This window comes from Myotis myotis, unplaced genomic scaffold (genome assembly GCF_014108235.1).
Source record: "Myotis myotis isolate mMyoMyo1 unplaced genomic scaffold, mMyoMyo1.p scaffold_m19_p_7, whole genome shotgun sequence".
Lineage (NCBI taxonomy): Eukaryota > Metazoa > Chordata > Mammalia > Chiroptera > Vespertilionidae > Myotis > Myotis myotis.
The window spans coordinates 56,740,036-56,758,692 of NW_023416379.1; the positions used below are offsets into that span (position 1 = coordinate 56,740,036).

The 18,657-nt window shown below is 42.0% G+C and overlaps 1 protein-coding gene across 1 annotated transcript; it reads right to left on the bottom strand.

Moving 5' to 3' along the window:
* Window positions 1-449: 449 nt before the first annotated feature.
* Window positions 450-17,420, bottom strand: PRSS35 (serine protease 35). The gene is made up of 2 exons (XM_036318397.1): window positions 17,221-17,420; window positions 450-3,806 (listed from the first exon to the last, which is right to left on the bottom strand). The coding sequence occupies exon 2, from the start codon at window positions 3,785-3,787 to the stop codon at window positions 2,549-2,551; it is 1,239 nt and encodes a 412-aa protein (XP_036174290.1). The 5' UTR covers window positions 3,788-3,806; window positions 17,221-17,420; the 3' UTR covers window positions 450-2,548.
* Window positions 17,421-18,657: the final 1,237 nt, after the last annotated feature.

Consider the following 18,657-nt stretch of genomic DNA (forward strand, 5'->3'; position numbering starts at 1 on the left):
TTGAAAAGCACAATGATTTTAAGGAGATTATGTATAGTCAGAATTTCACCTTAAACACCAAACTACTGACATTAAACACCCTAAATTACTCTGAATTTACTCAAATCCCAGGAATTAATTTGTAAGCATCTAAGATGAAGTCTTGTGTGTGTATGTTTGCAATAAGTGTGCAAAATTCACCTGGAAACATCTTTAGTTGCAATGATCATATAGATGATTTTTCAAAAAAGATCTGAACAAATCTTTTGAGTCAGTAGCCCTATTCTACTAGAGACAATAATAAAATACTACTTAGTGAAATGTGGTTAGAATGAAGTAGAATCATTTTTAAGTAAATGACAGTTGATTTAATACTTGCTGAAACCCTGCATAAAAAATATATACAAACACAATAATCGTTATAACTGATTTACTTTTAAAATTTTTTATTGAATGATTTTTTTCACCAACTCACATAAAAGAACATACACTTGTGTTAAATTTCAGCTGTTTTGGACACAATTTACAAACCATTTTATCATAAGCTGGTCAGATATTCCTATGCATACTAATCAAGGATTTAACTCCCCATTCATAAAAATAATAATAACAAATAAAATAAATTTGAGCTCTGGAAAAATCAGTAACTTGGGTGTGTCATGACAGAAGAGAATATGTTCCCTCGAAACTGCCAGGAAGAGCAGACCAGAGATTAGGCCTGTAGTTCCTGAATTTCATGGTTCATTCATCTACAAATTACTAAAACCCCTTGGAAATAAGGGCCTGGGCCTGGCCAGTGTTGCTCAGTGGGTAGAGCGTCATCCTGTGCACCAAAGGTTCATGGGTTTGATTACCAGTCAGGTTCTGTCCCTGGCTGGGGTTCAGGCATGAGGCAACCAACCAACTGATGTTTCTCTCTCTAGAATCAATGAAAAATATATCGTTGATTGAGGATTAACAACAACAACAAAAGTAATAAATAAGGGCCTGAACTAATGCCCTTTTATAACCATTCAGGAAATAGGTATCAAGTGCCCCAGGGCAGCCAGTGGACTCGCTCTGTCTGCTGAGGCTGCCATGATGGCCAGAGTGAGTGAACAGCATTGGTCCCTAATGAAAATAATCAGAACCTTCTTTGTAAAAGTATTCTTAGATCATATTCATTTTAAGGAAGCTATTTAAAATAACTACTCAGAGAATTCGCCAAAAATAATATGCCCAAGGCCCTGTGAAGAAAGCTAAATTTTTTCAAGGGGAAAAAAGACTCTCACTTGGGAAAGACAAGAATTGCTTGTCCTAAAAACACTGGGAGACTGTGTAGCATAAAGTGATGTGCCTTTCAAATGCAAGATCATTTACAACTGTGGAGCTGTCTCCCCTATGCATGCATGAAAAGCCCATGGTTAGAACACTAGTTAAATAAAAGCTTGAGATCTTAAAAGGTCTCAGCTGTTAAGGGCCGCTAGGAAAAAACACTCGTTTGGTTTGTTGGCTGAAACTCAGAGCAAAGGCAGAGCCACGCCCTGGGGGTGGACCCGGTCCACAGACTGGGACACCACTCAGTTTTGACCTTCCCGCCCAGTGTTAAGGGGATGGATCTCATGATGTCACCAGGAACTCAAGGCCCACCCAGATGTGATGTAATTTCCTGTGATTCGAGTATTTAATAAACTCCTTTCCGTGCTGGCTTTCTCTGCATCTGTCCCTCCAGCAGAGGGCAGACGCCACACCCCGGCCCAGCTTTTACTCTCTTTTTGTGTCTGTCTTTTCATTTTTCCTTAAACCTAGTCGCGTTCTAATCAAGGTTCATCATCTCCGTGTTCTCTCTCTCTGCGTTGGCCGGGGGAAGAGAGAACCCCCCTCCCATCCTCGGCTTCCCTATTTTTAAACTAGATTTATTTCCTAGGATGAAGTATTTCTTTCTTTTTAAACTATACACACTTCAGTCGATATTTTCCAAAGCAGTACAATAGTTGACAGTTTTGTTGATAAAGCTATTCCTTGTAATTCTTTAAAAAACAAAACTAACAAAAAACTAGTTTCTCAGACCCAAGAGAAAGCAATATAAACACTGAGGGCATGCACTGAATGGGTCCACCTCAGAGTAGTCCTAAGTGTCGTGAATGTTTGTCTCTAATTCGATTTGAAATGTGACTGTCCGCCTCTGTATCTGCCGTTTCACCTTTACTTGGCACCCAGCACCACAGTAGATTCTTCTTGGGGTAGGACCCTGAGAATAACTCCATTGAGAAATCACATTGTTTATAGGACCAGCTTGAAGTTTTAAAGAGTGTCTAATTTTTAAGAAGGCTAGCAGGAAAAAAATTACTTTGCACAAACCAAACGTACCACCATGTGAAGAAGAAATGGAAATGCCCATCAATAACTTTACCTAAACGGTTTTACATGCAGGAAAATCTCCTTTTGACAAAAGTAAATTTATAAAAATATTGAAATGCTATTAATAGAGTTCGTGTCCAGGCACACTCCGTGAGGTGGTCTTGCCACAATCATCGGAACTGGTTTCCCCTGCGACTTAGATCATCCGTGGCCTGGTGTGGGGTTCCCGTTACCCGTGAGTACAGTCGGCGTCCTCCCCGCGGATCCAGAGGCACAGCTGCGCGTACTTGAGGGGCGTGATGCGCACCGCCACGTTGTAGTCCTTCTGCTCGCCCTGCACGTCCACCCACTGGTGGCCGGAATAGACCGCGATGATCTTGCGCTTCCAATGCTTGTCCGGCTCTTTCAGGCGCAGGTAGACCCCGGAGCCGGTGGAGCCCGGCTGGGCATCGCAGTATTGATAGAGGAGGTCATTGGACTCCTCGGACACGCTGCAAAACCGGTAGACCAGCTGATCAGCTCTGTCCTGATCAAAGCCGGAGAAGTGGATCATGCCCCCGGGCAGCTTCCTGAGGGCCGGGCTGATTCCTAGGTCCATGTATTTCTTTTTGTGAGCACGTTTCAGCTCCAGAAGAGCGTAGTCGTAGTCCAAGGCGGCGGCCCCTCTCCCTCCCGTGGCCCAGCCTTTGGGGATGTGGGTGTTCTTGACCCGGGTCCACTGGAAGGAGGGCCCGCCCTCAGTGCCCCTCTGACCCCCAGCAGAGTTCTTTCTCCTCCTTCCAGCCTTGGCTGTCTCCTTCAGATTCTCTTTGCTGCCCTCTCTTTGGTCATCACCATTGGCTTCTCTCCTGCTTCTCCTGGAACCCCTACGTTTCTTGCCACCTCCTTTATTTCTCATCTTCAGCAGCCCTACCCTCAGCTTTCTACTTCCTTTCACATAGTCCTTCCCGTCGTGTACACAGTGGGCAGCGGTCAGAACGTGCTTGGGGGACACGAGAACGCCACTGCAGCCCGTGGACAACTTCACGGCTGTGTTGAAAGGGAAGTTGGTGAGGAATCTTTTGTCCAAGATGCTGAACCTGCTGTCTGTGCCATACACCTGCCTCTTTCTCCTGGCCGATGCTCCTCTGGCGGTGGTGTTTGGCGTGGGCTCCAGGACCAGGCCTTGCACTTTCACTCTGGTCAGGGTCCGGGTGCCATTCTCAAAGACAGTCTCGTAGGAGAGAGAATCTTCCAGGTCAGAGAGGCTGGGAGCGGGGAGTTCTTTCTGGCACTCAATGCCACACACTTTCTTTAACACCATCTTGGCCTCGGCCTGAAACGTGGGGCTGGTGAGATGGAAAGTCCTGTCGCTGACAACCCGGGGTACTTTTCTCAGATGCCACATAAAATCCTGCTCCATCTCTGATCCATCAGTGAGGGGCCACCCAAGCGTGAAAAATATCAACCACAGTAGCGTCTTTTCCATTGTGTTCTTCTCTCTTGTCCTTAAAAAATAGAAAGAGAAAAGAGGAGCTTTACAACATTTTCTTTTTAAATGTTCCTTATCTCTACAGTGCAAGTCCTTGCACAGAGCTCAAAAAAGCGTTCATTAGAATACAGTGGATTTCCCAGAACCATGGTTTTCGGACCAAGCTGATTGACGACGTAATTGAAATCACCAGATACTATTCTAAAAGCAGTAGAGGCTTATGAAATAAATAAATGGGGTCATCTGCTGTTGACCTGCTTTGATTTTTACAAGCAGAACCCCTTATCATAAAAAATATGCACAGGCCATTTTATGCTAAAGTTAGAAAAATGTACTCTGTACTTACTACCATCTAAGGCAAAGCAACATACAAACATGTGTCACAGTGGGCTTTTACTCTATGTTAAAATTAGTTACAAGAATTTATGGAGCACAGGCTATAACTCCGAATTGGCTACTTGGGGGAGCATGATAAGGAATAAATATAGTCCCTTTCATCATGGGTCTCCTCCTCCAAGAGCAGTGGTTCTGTGTTAAGTACTTTTATTTTTATTTTTATTTTTTTTTATTTTTTTTGTTATTAATTAACTTTTATTTTTAACAAATTTTAGCAATTAGGCCATATGTTGGAAAAACACTGTAGTAATTTTGTCAACATAAATAAATGTTACATATCTATAACTATAGTCTACATATTTATATCCAAGAGACACATCTCAGGAACAATGTTTGGGAAATGATTAGCACATGATCACACCTCATCACAGTAATTGGTCCTGCTGTCACGTGGCATGCCTTTCCGCAGCAGTCTTCATGTGTGCCCACCGATGTTCTGAGGAAAGCTAAGCCAGGCCCGGCTATGCGCATTTGTTTACTCACGGTGAATGGAGAATGTACGCATTTATTAGACCTATTCAGTATAAATTTATAATTACTATAACACATACAGAAAACTTTTCTGTAAGATTAAACGTTTCATCCATACTTAATTTTAATTATAGAAAAGTGTCTACATAAATAAAAAGAGACAAACTAATTTGTCAATTTTTTAACAAATGCATTTGGAAAACCTACTTCACTATATAATGGATTTTTGGCTTTAACAGGCACCCCCTTGCCCAAATTAGTCCTTTATGTTGAGGTTTTACTATACTTCTCTTGGTAGTTAAATTCAAGGTTCTTCACTTTCCCTCTAGTTCACTGGTTCTCAACCTTCTGGCCCTTTAAATACAGTTCCTCATGTTGTGACCCAACCACAAAATTGCTGGGGTCCAACCCCAGCGGGTCCAGGGGTTCCCAAAGGCGTAGACGGAGTCGGCGAAGAAGGAATGACACAGAGGAACCGTTCAGTTGATCAGCAGCCTAGCCAGGATCTCTAGCCAGGATCTCCAGCCAAGTTCTGGTCTGGATCTCCAGAGAGGTTCTGCCTTGGATCTCCTGCCAGGTTCGGTAGCCAGTTGTCTTGCTAGGTTCTCCAGCCAGGTTCTGTCCAGGTTCTCCAGCCAGGTTCAGTCACCAGGTTCTAGTCAGGTTCTCTTGCCAATTTCTGTAGTCAGGTTCAGTCCAGGATCTTTTGCCATGTTCTCTCCAGCAAAGTTCTTCTGTCTGTGTAGGTTCCTTCTTCTGAGTTCTGTGTTCTAAGTTCTGTGTTCTAAGTTCTGACTCTTGCTGTCTTATTACATCTGTATTTATACCAGTTGATTCAATCCTATCAATCTCTATTACAAAGGTTAGGGCGTTTCTTATCTCCATTCCAGGGAGTAAAGATTATGTAGCTTAAGCATGATTGTTCGTAGTTAAAGTGATTAATTACCCACCTGGCACTAGTTAAGAGGTTTTATTCCCTCCCTAACTTCAGGGGAAAATCCCTACCTGGGGAAACAACCTTTCTCAGAGACCTTGGTTAAAACACATAGTGCCAAGAAGGTGAGCAAACATATTAAGAACAGTATGCCATATATGCCAGGTCCCTTGAAACAGCAAGCATGGACCGGCTCCCGGCAAATTCCCCCTTTTTTATTTTTTAAAACCAGGCATTAAAAAGAAAAACCCCAAATGCTCTCTTGTATCCATTTTAAGAAATCCGCTATTACCTGAGTCCTGATCTATCACCCCAGGGAGAACTTACCAATCCTGCACTTTCCCGGGGTGGAAAGGCTGCAGTGGGATAAGAATACGGATCCTTGGGCCTACCTTCTCCCATGCCTCTACATTTACCTTTCAGGCACCTTTCCTTCCTCAGAAAAGCATGGACGTATTTCTTGTATAAAATGTTCCATCTGACTGGGAGTAACCTTAATTCCTCTGCTAGCAAGCATATGTGTTAAAAGATCAATACAGAGTCTTATTTCTTTAGACTCAGTATGGCACATCTTCTTAGTCTAAGAATCAATACAGAGTCTTCTTTCTTTGGACCCAGTATGGCACATCTTCTCAATCTAAGAATCAAGAGTCTTCTTTCTTTGGACTCAGTATGGCACATCTTCTCAATCTAAGTTCTGTACTATCCACCTTCTTACCCTACTTATCCTCTGTAGGGGGGTCTGCAGTACCCTGGTGGAGTCCTATCCGTCCCGAGTGTGGGGTTCTCAATGTGGGGGGGGGGGCTTACCTAGGGGAATCCTGTTCCAGGAGTTCCCAAAGGTGTGGACGGAGTCGGCAAAGACTATCCACCCTCTTCCTACGGTGGAGTCCTATCCGTCCCGAGTGTGGGGCGCTTACCTAGGGGTCCCTGTTCGGGCGCCATATGCTGGGGTCCAACCCCAGCGGGTCCAGGGGTTCCCAAAGGCGTAGACGGAGTCGGCGAAGAAGGAATGACACAGAGGCACCGTTCAGTTGATCAGCAGCCTAGCCAGGATCTCTAGCCAGGATCTCCAGCCAAGTTCTGGTCTGGATCTCCAGAGAGGTTCTGCCTTGGATCTCCTGCCAGGTTCGGTAGCCAGTTGTCTTGCTAGGTTCTCCAGCCAGGTTCTGTCCAGGTTCTCCAGCCAGGTTCAGTCACCAGGTTCTAGTCAGGTTCTCTTGCCAATTTCTGTAGTCAGGTTCAGTCCAGGATCTTTTGCCATGTTCTCTCCAGCAAAGTTCTTCTGTCTGTGTAGGTTCCTTCTTCTGAGTTCTGTGTTCTAAGTTCTGTGTTCTAAGTTCTCTGTGTTAAGTACTTTTAAAGTTGTGAGTGCTGATCGATCATACATTGCATCTTCTTGTATTCACCTCTTCTTGCCCTCTTTTCCTGCCTCCCTAGGCTCACAGGTATGTAAATCTCTGTAGTGGAACTGATGTTTGTCAGTTGTTGCTTCCTGAGGGTGGGGCCAGTGGTAGCACTTTTTGGAGCATCAATTTTGAAATTTGTAAGCTATGTTCCACATCATTTTTAACTAATAGCTAAAATATCCAGGCTTAGCAAGTGATTTGCACTTAGTATAGAGCAGAGGCAAATTCAAAGTTACATTATTCTTACAACACTTGGACTCTCAATGCTCTCTGATAATGTGTGTGTGTGTGTGTGTGTGTGTGTGTGTGTGTGTGTGTGTGTGTGTGAAATAAAAGTAATGAAGAATGTTAGGAATGTTCCTTAACCCAGGGTACACCCATAGGATCCTGTGCACCGGCATGAAAACCACAGGTTATCTCTGAGCAGAGTTGGATATGACATCGCTTGATACAACAGAGTTCCTTTTGCCATATAGGAGTGCAGAATTTTATTAATAAACAGCATCCTTTGATAAAACATATACAACATAACCTCTCCATTGTTTAAACATGATATATTCACCAAAATATGACACAATTAACTTGAATCACCATACATTGAAACATATTGAACAAATTTATAATAATCTTTACCATGTTTTGGCATCAGCAAGATTACACAGAAGTTTTGCAATTTCCATTTTTTTGTATCTGCTCATACTTGAATGCTGAATAATGGTGATTCAGTTAACTTTAGACTGTATTGTTTAAGTACCTTGTAACTTACCTTGTGACTTATTTTATTTGGGAAAATAATGGATATTGTCAAAAAATCAATAAAGAATATACTTTGGAAAAGAATCCACAGTCATGGGACAATATTGTCTAATCATTACCACGGCACATTTGACTTTATCAGAGCAGTATTTATATTGAAAATGATTTTGTTGAGCCACTCAGTATTTTCTTTTGTTATCTTCTATGCAATCTGCACAATGAGTATTTCATAAATTTTATTTAATGGGGTTGGAGTGAAAAGCTTATAACTCAGTAATTCCACTAAGACCTTGAAATCCTGTGCTTAACTGGATAGTTTCCACAATGAAAAATTATGTCTTTGCAAAAAAAAAAAAAAAAAAAAAGCTAAAATCAGAGTTATTTGCTGCCTCTTAGCTTATCAACAGACTAAAATAGATGTGATTAAAAAGATATACATATTTTATCTACCTGATTCTCAGCAAAATTTCAATCAAGGGAGCTTTTTAGTCTGGAAAAAAAGTTTTAAAAATTAATTTTTTCACCATGGTTGGTTTTACTCAGTGGTTGAAGTGTTGGCCTGCAGACCAAAGGGTCTCAGGTTCAATTCCCGATCAAGGGGATGTACCTCAGTTGCAGGTTCAATCCTCAGCCCCACGGGAGCATACAGGAGACAACAAATCAATGTGTCTCTCTCACATTGATGTTTCTCTCTCTCTCTCTCTCCCCCGCCTACTCCCTCCCTTCCACCTAATCCTCACCCAAGGAAAAAAAATATTCTTGGGTGAGGATTAAAAAAATTTTTTTTGATTTTTTCATTTAGCCCTTTATGATAATAGCTGTCTATTTATACAGTACATGATTGCAGTATATGATTGTATCAAAGACTGAAAGTCAGCCATATGTCTTCATTGAGAAATACATAGAATCATTTCGTACATATTAACACTTGATACTAATGTTCTGTAGAATAATAATGTGGGAGAGTCATTCCTAGGCAAACAGAGATGTCCCAAATCATGGTGCTGTGGTACTATTTCCCCAGTTAGTTTTTGTTTTCAGAATGATTTAGTTTAGTCTTGCAACTTTTTATCTACTTAGGGATTAGAAAGGAAGAATGTAGCTATTAAATAACTGACACGATGACATTCTACTATGCAAATCATCGAACTGGAATATGAACAAAAAATATAGAAGTTTCCCTACTCTTTACGGAATAAAACATGCACTCTGTCATAACTCTGTAGGTAGGCTTTTAAGAAAGCCCCATGTAATCGTTTTATGTGTCAACTTGACTAAGGCCACAGGGTGCCCAGGTACTTGGTTGCACATTACCCTGGGTGTGGAGTGCCTGTGACGGTGTTTCTGGATGAGATTGTCATTTTAATTAGTAAAATAAGCAAAACAGTTTTCTCTCCTCAATGTGGGTGGGCCTCACACAATCAGTTGAAGGTCTGAACAGAACGAAGACTGATTCTCCTGTGAGTAAGGGAAAACACTTCCTACCTAACTGCTTTGAGCTGAGGCATTGCTTTTATTCCTGACTTGGGACTCAACATGAAACATGAACAACTCAAAAGAATGTCATTAATTTGTTAATAAAATTCCATATTGATGTGCGACAAGCTATAAACCCTGTTATATCAAAGGATGCTGAGCTTGTAGTCCCCAGAGAAGCTGGGTCAGCATCACCCAGGAATGTGTTAAAAATGATAATTTCAGGGCCCAACCACCTACTGCCCGAAACTCTCCAGGAGGGGGGCAGGTTCCCAGCTATCTATGTTTTCATCCGCCTTCCAGGCAATTCTGATACTCAATACAGTTTAAGAATCACAGTAAACCAAGGCCCTAGTGTAGTAGCTTGAGCCACACCCTGGATGGCAGTCTTTCCAGGTATGATTGCTTAACCAGGTTTCAAATGATATCTGCTCCATGTTTGTGTACAAAATAAATTTATTCTGAAGTTTGCTCTTTTACTATCTTAGCAACTGCTAACAGCGAATGGTTCAGTGATTTAATAAGAAAAAAATAACTTACTTTTATATAAGTGACCTAATAAGAGATCTGAAAAGATTTAAATTCAGTAGGCTGGTATGAGATGCCACCAACTTCTGATGCCAGAGATCGTGCAGTGGCATGAGTTGCCCAGCCCTGTCTGGTGCCCTTGGAGCGAGCTCCACAAGAATAAAAGCCATGCCCACATCTATCCTTGGGCACGGGAAGGGCACAGCCTTGTAACATGACCTCAGAATCACAGTAATAAGAGGACATGGGTTCAGTTAGCTTAATTTGGCCTGTAATTTGAAATTGGACAAATGTCTATGGATGCTTTCTTTTGGAAAATCTAAGTTTGCCTGGTGGTAAAATGTCAATGTAATGTAAATGACAGCTCTCAGTGATAGAGCAACCCATGGTTCATTGGCTCCATCTACATATGCCCAACATTCAAAAAGCACTAACTCATTGACCTAACAAGATACAGTCCCCATTAGTGGGGCATCTATATTTTGAAATCTATAACATTCCTTATCTTCCCTCATCTTCCTCCTTTTCCCAACCTTCCACTATAATTGTGACCTTAACTGTCACTTTCCAGATGGCTTGGAGTTGAGGCTTCATTTCGGTTAATGAAAGTGAGGTTGCAGTCATGGCTCTCCACCATGCGTCAGTGTACACACAGTTGGTTGTGGGTTGGACCATGGAAATACATGGAGTAGATGGGAATTAGGAAGGAAGCAAGAGCACCAGGATATGCAGATGAACTTGCAGCGATAGAGCAAATACTACTGCACTTTTGTACCTGATCATTATTAACAGAAATAACCACATATAACTACAAAAGATGACTTACTACTTACTTTGTTTGTTTGCTATGCTCTCAGAAAGTGATTGTGATAGTATATAGAATATTTGGTTTGCATGTATAACCAGCATAGTGGCTACACGTGCAGACCAAGGAGTGAGAAGACTTGGGCTAAGTCTCATCTTTATCACTTATGAGGCATATGTATTTGGGAAGTTCATTAAGTTCCATCCTCACCTGAAAAGTGGGGATAATAATGATCTCTACCTCATATGGTCTCACCAATGAGCCCAAAGCATGGTGAGCATCAATAACAGGTTCCTTCATCATGACTGTTCTACTTTCATGGGTGAATTAATATTACTATAAATTGATACAGCCACTATGGAAAACAGTATGGAAGTTCCTCAAAAAATTAAAAATAGGGTTACCAATATGACCCAGCCATCCCTCTTCTGGGTATCTACATGAAAAACTCGAAAACATGTATTCTCAAAGATATGTACACCCTATACTCACTGCAGTATAACTCACAGTGGCCAAGACATGGAGACAACCAAAGTGTCCTTAGCTAGAGCATTGGATAAAGAAGATGTGGTACAGATAGACAATGGAATACCACTCAGCCACGAGAAACGATGAAATCCTGCCATTTGTGACAACATGGATGGACCTTGAGAACAGTCTGCTAAGTGAAATAAGTCAGAAAAAGCTAAGAACCATGTGATTTCACTCATGTGTGGGATATAAAGCTGAAACTCATACTAGTAGATGCAGATAACAGTGTGGTGGCTACCGGAGGGAAGCGGGTAGGAGGATAGTAAAGGGTAAAGGGAGCTAAATATATGGTGCTAGAAGATGATTTGACTTGGGTGGTGGGCACACAATGCACTAATGAATCATAGAAATGTATACTTGAACCTGGCCGGTGTGGCTCAGTGGTTGAGCATCGACCCATGAACCAAAAGATCACAGGATTGATTCCAGGTCAGGGCACATGCCTGGGTTTCAGGCTCAATCCCCAGTAGGGGACGTGCAGGAGGCACCCCATTGATGTTTCTCTCTCATCAATGTTTCTATCTCTCTAGCCCTCTCCCTTCCTCTCTCAAAAATCAATAAAGCATACTTTTAAAAGAAAAAAACAAATGTACACTGGAAACCTATATGATCCTATTAACCAATGTCACCCCACTAAATTTAATTTTTAAAAATATCACTTTGAAATAACTTATTACATGAGCTAAAGTTACAGCACTTTTAGTTTTCTAAGAAGTCAATTTTACAGTCAAATATTTTTATTTTAGGATGGTTTCCAACACACTCTCAAACTCCCTTTTTTGTCCATTGTGTTTTGTTCTGTTCAAGGACAGCTTCACTTTAGAGACTTCCCAAATGAATTTTTCCCTAATTATTCCTTCCTACAAACATCTGTGTTTTTGTAATATATTTTTCTCATTACTGTTAAACTTAAATATGATTAAACATTACCCGGTCACAGAACACTCAAACTGCATTTCCTGAGACTTATTTATAGCCTGGATCTACATTGGAATTCTGGAACTGAATCAGACTCTCAGCCTAAAAAGAAACAGAGTCCATGTCAAAATAAAAATTCTAAGGGACTTGCAGTGAAAGAAAAAACTAACTTTCTGAGGAAATCTATCTAAAATGTATAGAATATTACTGGCATGACATAATTATATTTACACTTTAGCTCAGGTAGGGCGGGTGGACTAATGAAAGGCGAGAAGACTGCTCGCTGTATTAAACATTTCACATGAATTGTTTTTCTTATGTATGAAAAATGAGGCTGCTGGCTTAACATCAAGGACAGGCACGGATTGCGATCCCTCACCAGGTGATACACTCATACTTACTCAGGCCTTTCTTTCCACCTGGCCCTTGTAATGTATGGTGAGTTGGGTGTCCAAATTCATGTATATAAATAGTATGCCCTCACCGAACAGAATTTTGCCTTAATCTGTTAAACATTCAAGGGGGCAGTGCTGGCCAACACCAACTTCTACCTTATGTATATGTTAGGACACACCAAGGACTGCACAGACACTTTTTACAACTTGCCTGTCCTTTTCTTAACCATCCAAGATCTCAACCACCTGCCCCACCCCAACACACACACACCACTGACTACATTTATACACATGCATAAGTATGAAAACATGCTCCAGCCATCTCCTTTCTCCACTTTCATACTCTACCTGCTCAATAAAGATTGACATACAGCAGGCCGACGTTGTGACCTGGCCCTGGTATTTCTAATTACCAACAGGGAGAAGTGCTAGCTTAGGCAAAAGCCCATAGCAGGAGACGAGGGTTGTTACTAATAAGACTAAACAAGTGTAAAGCAAGCCTTAATGGGTCAGGTTTTGGAGAACACCTGCAAAAACTTTAAAAGTCACTTTCACAAATTGGGGGCAGGTGTAGAGAAGAAAATGTACTTTACCAAGTTCAATTCCCACTGTAGGCCCTCACTAATGTTAATTACTGGCTGGAGCATTGAATAGCAGCAGCCTTTAAGTTACAAAGTGTATGAAATTTCAGCCTTGAGAAAATAACAGTGTTGGTGACATTAACAAATATGAAGAGTAAGAACGGGGGTGTTTCAATCATTATGGAGGCAGTGGGCACGAGAGTCAAACCAATTAAAGTCTATACGTGCTACTTTTTAGCTGTGTGACTTTATGAAGGTTAATCTCTCCAAACATTATTTCCCACATTTGTTAAATAGGGAGAATACTTTAAAGTATTTTTGTAAGAAACTGATATTAATATGCCCAGAGCATAATATATATTCAACAAATAGCAGCAACATATTATTATTAATATAAAACAATGAAAGTCCAAACATAGGTAGATATTCATAAGGGACTTCATACATTTCCCACTGCTGGGTCCCTCATTGTTTATGCCAAGTAATGGCTGCCAAAGAGAGCCACATTCTAATTCCCAGAACCTGGAAATATGTTCCTGACATGGTGAAAGATTTGCACATGGGATCAAGGATTCTGAGATGTGGTTAGCTTGGGTTACCCAGGTGAGCCCAATGTAATCACAGGGATCCTTCTAAGAAGGTAGGAGGGCCCGGAGTGAGAAGGAGCTATGAAGATGGAGGCAGGGGTCAGAGTGGTGCAGGGTAAGCATATAGGGTGGCTTCCAGAACCTGAAAAACGCAAGAAAAGAGATTCTGTCTTTGGACTTTCAGAAGGAAAGCAACCCTGCTGACCTACTTTAGACTTCTGGCCTTCAGGAATGTAGGATAACATGTTGTGTAAGTCACTACGTCTTCAATAATCTTTTACAGCAGCAGGAGGAAATCAATACACTTACAAAGGTAAGAATCTAACTTCTTTAAAATTGTCTGCCCTGGGTGTTTAGAAAGAAAGAGGAAGTAGGGAGTGATACAACGTGGGGGAAAATGTTTGGTTCAGCACCTTAAACATAGATGAAAATTTTCATTTTAAGGAAAAGTATACAGACATGCAATTTTAGAACTAAAAACAGGTCACAGTAAAACTTTATGGTGGCATGAAGCAGTGTTGCGAGAGAGACAAGAATTGGAAAAGGGAAGATAGATTTGTTTGTTTATTCAACAAACAGATACTGAAGACTATGCACCATTTCAAAGTCTCTTTCCTTATTTAAGGTTCTTGTGATAGTTCTTCTTAGCTATCGAGTTAGACTAGAACATTTCTAAGATCTCTTTCAGCTCTAACGTCCTAGATTAAACCACAGAGGATGCCAGGCCGGCATGGCTCAGTGGTTGAGTGTCAACCTATGAACTAGGTACAGTGATGGCGAACCTAAGACACGCGTGTCAGAGGTGACACGCAAACTCATTTTTTTGGTTGATTTTTCTTTGTTAAATGGCATTTAAATATATAAAATAAATATCAAAAATATAAGTCTTTGTTTTACTATGGTTGCAAATATCAAAAAATTTCTATATGTGACACGGTACCAGAGTTAAGTTAGGGTTTTTCAAAATGCTGACACGCCGAGCTCAAAAGATTCGCCATCACTGAACTAGGAGGTTATGGTTCCATTCCTGGTCAGGGCACATGCCCAGGTTGCGGGCTCCATCCCCAGTGGGGTGTGCAGGAGGCAACTGATCAATGATTCTCTCTCATCATTAAAGGTTCTGTCTCTCTCTCCCTCTCCCTTCCTCTATGAAATCAATAAAATACATATTTTTTAAAAATTTAAGCCACAAATGAGAAAACATAAGTAATTTATTTATCCATGATCCTCAAGAAGCTTCAATTCCTAATCCTCCAGGATGGGAACTTGTCTGCTATCTACATTGCTACCACTAGATGGAAGAGTTAGCCTGGTGATAGCAAACCTAAGGCCCTGCATTTAAATTGTTTACATTTCTGAGCTGTGGTATAGAATTTATTTGAAAAGCCTGTGGAATTCAGCAGGGGGAGAAGTAACTGGCTAATACACAAAATGGTTGTCACATATGGAATGTATCACATTTAGAAAACCCATCCGCAGGCCACAGAGCCCATCCTGATGAACTGAGAGCTGATAATGCTGTCTACAGCCAGACAATTTTCTGGCAGGTGGCTTTCCGAAAACCGTGGTAGTGCCAGCACACTTCCACTATGACCTACAGCATTGCTAAATAGTCCCCCCAAATGTGCTGCAATTCATTTCAACATAAAGGAAAATCTTCAAGCTGCCAAATATTTCACATATGTTTATCAAATACTTTATAATCCATTCCCAAAGGATATGCTCTCTGCTGATCCTATGCTGAAGGCAAGAAAGTTCATTGACAATGTGCCAATTTCTATTCAAAATATCATACCATAGCACGATTTTCAACTTCAGTTTCAGGAACGGAGACAAAGTAATGTCTGCTTTAAGAGTTTGGCAGCACATGAGGGAAAGGAAGATGGTAACCTTACACAGTTGATTATTTTACAGTAACACACATCTTCTGTTTCTCATCACAATAAAAAAAAATCCTCCCTTTTTTTTCAGCTATTTTTCCAGGGCATGTACATTTCAGTTTATGCAATGGATATGCTGTGTGTAAATCAAATTTGGGGTGAATGGCAGTAAGGGAGCCCCGAGGGAACCCTCTGCTGGCTCTCTCATGTATTGAGATAGGAAGTGCACAGCATATGGCTCCGGACTTATTTTTATATCTTGCAAGTTGATCTTTGAAAGCAAAGAATGTCTATAAATGTATTAGGTTTGCTACTTTTCAGGCTTTAAAGCAGCTTCTGATCACATTTTTTTTTCTAATCATACCTCAGTTTAACCCATTTGAAATTTTTGAATAAAATTTTAGTTAAGCAAAGTTGTAAAATGACTTTTGTTCCACTAATCTGACTTCGTTGTTTTCTAATCTCTCATCTCAGATTTCTCATCTGCAATTAACTCAGTGCTAAGTGAGGAAGCTTCAGCCTCCAAAATTCTGAATCTGATCCTGCTGATAAAATGCAATATGCTTGAGCATTGGGCAGAGAAAGATAAATAATTTACTCAGTCGGGAAAATTAACTCACATTAGCAACGGTTTGTTTTAACATATAATGAGTACATACTATGCGCCAAGCACATAGGCTAAACAGTCTCACATTTAAAAACATGAAAACGTTTCTTTTAAGCCATGGGTTTCTGGGCTGTCTGGAAGAAAATTTTGGAGAGTCCAATCCCTTCTCACACTAAAGGAGCTCCTCTAATATTTCCTTAAAAAACAAAATTCCAAATGATGCTTGGCCACTACTTTCAAGCCTGGATGTCTTATTTGGCTGGGATTTGAACATTCTTTCTACAAATTATAAAACAGGTTCTAAGCATAATTCTCTAAGTAGCAAAAATGTGACTTTTATAATCCTCTCTAGAGGCAAATGTACATGAGATAAAATGAGAATTCCAGAAGTTAGTGGGATTAATAAACGGGGGGAGGGAGAACCTAGAGAGGACATGCAGCTTCATTTCCAATCAATGACCATGTAAAAAGGTCAGAGGAATCAGGCAAGAATATTTCTACAACTTTCAAAACTTTGTATTATAGAAAATGTCCAAGCTACACACAAGTAGAGTAAGAAGTATATCCCCGTGTGGCCATCATCCAGCTTCAACAGTTATCAATATTTAGCCAATCTTGTTTCATCTATTCCCTCTTTTTGTTTTGCTAGAGTATTTTACAGCAAGTCCAACACTGTTCTATTTCTTTTCACCTTCTTATTTTAGAAAGGTTTTCCACTGCTTCTTTTGCAGAAAAGTTGAAGAGAGAGTGTGTGATTGATTCTAGTTTTCACAGTAACCCTGCCAAAGAGGTTTTCGAGAGCAGACTTTATGAGAATGTGTTTTACACCTTTTGCAATAGCATCTGCTAATAATCATAAAAATAAAGAGGTTCCCCTCTGGTGCTGCTTAAGTAGAAAGAATTCCATTTATATTCCAATGCAAACACTGTGCTGTTAATATTAAACTGTGCAGAGGCAGGCACCCACGGTTGCCTGTTGGAAGAGAAGTTCATTTCTTTGAGGACAAAATGCTAAGTTTGATCCCATCTTTAGAGTCCGTCAAAGAAGCTCTCTTTGGATGGGTACTACCTTTTTAAGGAAAACTTCCAACTTCTAGCTAGGGTCTCGCCTGCGGTTGGGGTGGGGCGGGGGGGGGGGGGGGGGCTCCATCCTTACCTGTGAAGCTTATTCAGTCCCTAGGGCGCTGCCCAGTAGGAATCAAAGAGCTCCCGCGAGGTGGTCACCGACGCTGGGGACGGAGGGAGGATGGGGGCGCTGCTGCCAGGAGCCTCGCTGACTGCCAGGGCCAGAGGCTGCCCTGCCACCGCTGGCCAGCGCCTCCAGGAGCCAGCGGCAGAGACTGCGGAGGAGGCAGCGCCCAGCTGCTCACCGAGGGGAGATGGGAGGGGAAAGGGGGCGATGACGTGGGGGTGGGGGGAGGCGAAGGGGGAAGGAGGTGGGCCAGAGGAGAGTGGGACGGAGAAGGAGCCGAGACACTGGCCCATTGGGGACGGGGGTTGTGTGGTGGGGGGGGGGGGGGGGGAGGGGCCGGGGGGGGGGTACCTTACTATGAAATGCGGGCAGACAAAGCAGCCTCCCACCTTGTTTTTGTCCCCAGAGTGAGTGAATTAAGCATTAGGACACATGCATGAGTGGGCTTGCAGGAGACATCTGACGCAGTGAGAGCGTGCACGCTTGCCTATCTCAGGAAGATACCCTGGTGTGTATGTGCTGGAAGTGGGGAGGCAGCGCCCCAGAGTTCACTTTGAGTCTCATTCCTCCCCTCGGCTGGCTGCTTAGACTCAGCCAGCAGAACCAGGGCGTTTCCCCAACCCTATCCCACGCCAGTCTTCATCCCGGACCTCGCCTCCCAGGACGCTCTGCCCACGGGGCAAGTCCGACTGGTGCCAGCACCACGTGCCAAGTCACCTGTAGCCCCAGGTTCCCACTGGCGCCCACAGTGGACCAGGCACCCCAGACAGCCTCGCCCGCCCACTGAGCTACTGGTGACCCTGTGAGCATCCACACTGCCTGCAGGGGGCGCTCGTCGGTTTCCATCCGTCAGGAGGTAACAGGCTTTTTTTCCTTTTTAAAAAAATACTTTTAGCGAATATCCTTTTAACATCCTTGCCCTCCCCAGCCCACCTGAATTCTAACCTCATTCATTCTCACTCTCTTCTATTCTCCTCGTTAGGAGAGGTGCTCCTTTGGGGTAGGGACGGCATGTGGAAGGGAACTTTATTGTTTCAGCATCTACTGAGCTGCTCCTACTGGGGCAAGGTGCAGGGCTACAGCAACGAGCACAAACACTGGGTGCTGCCCCTCAAGTAAGTGCACACGTATTTATAACACAAGCTTTTAGCACCTCTCACAGCACTGGGCTCATTAATGGGTTATTGCATTTCTCAAGTCCCTATATTTTTTTAACAAATCGAGATCAGGTCATGTATACAGTTTTATTTCCTGTTTTTTCACCTAGCATTTTCATTTATGCATTTACTGTGTAATTTCAATCTATTAATAATTTTTATCTGGTAGAATATAGTTAGTTCGGAGATGCTGTCTCCTCCATTAGATCGTAAGCTTTATACACATCTTTGAATTGCCACCCTC

Excerpts from the sequence above, each read along its gene's own strand:
- PRSS35 (XM_036318397.1), bottom strand. The coding sequence starts at position 3,787 with ATGGAAAAGACGCTACTGTGGTTGATATTTTTCACGCTTGGGTGGCCC.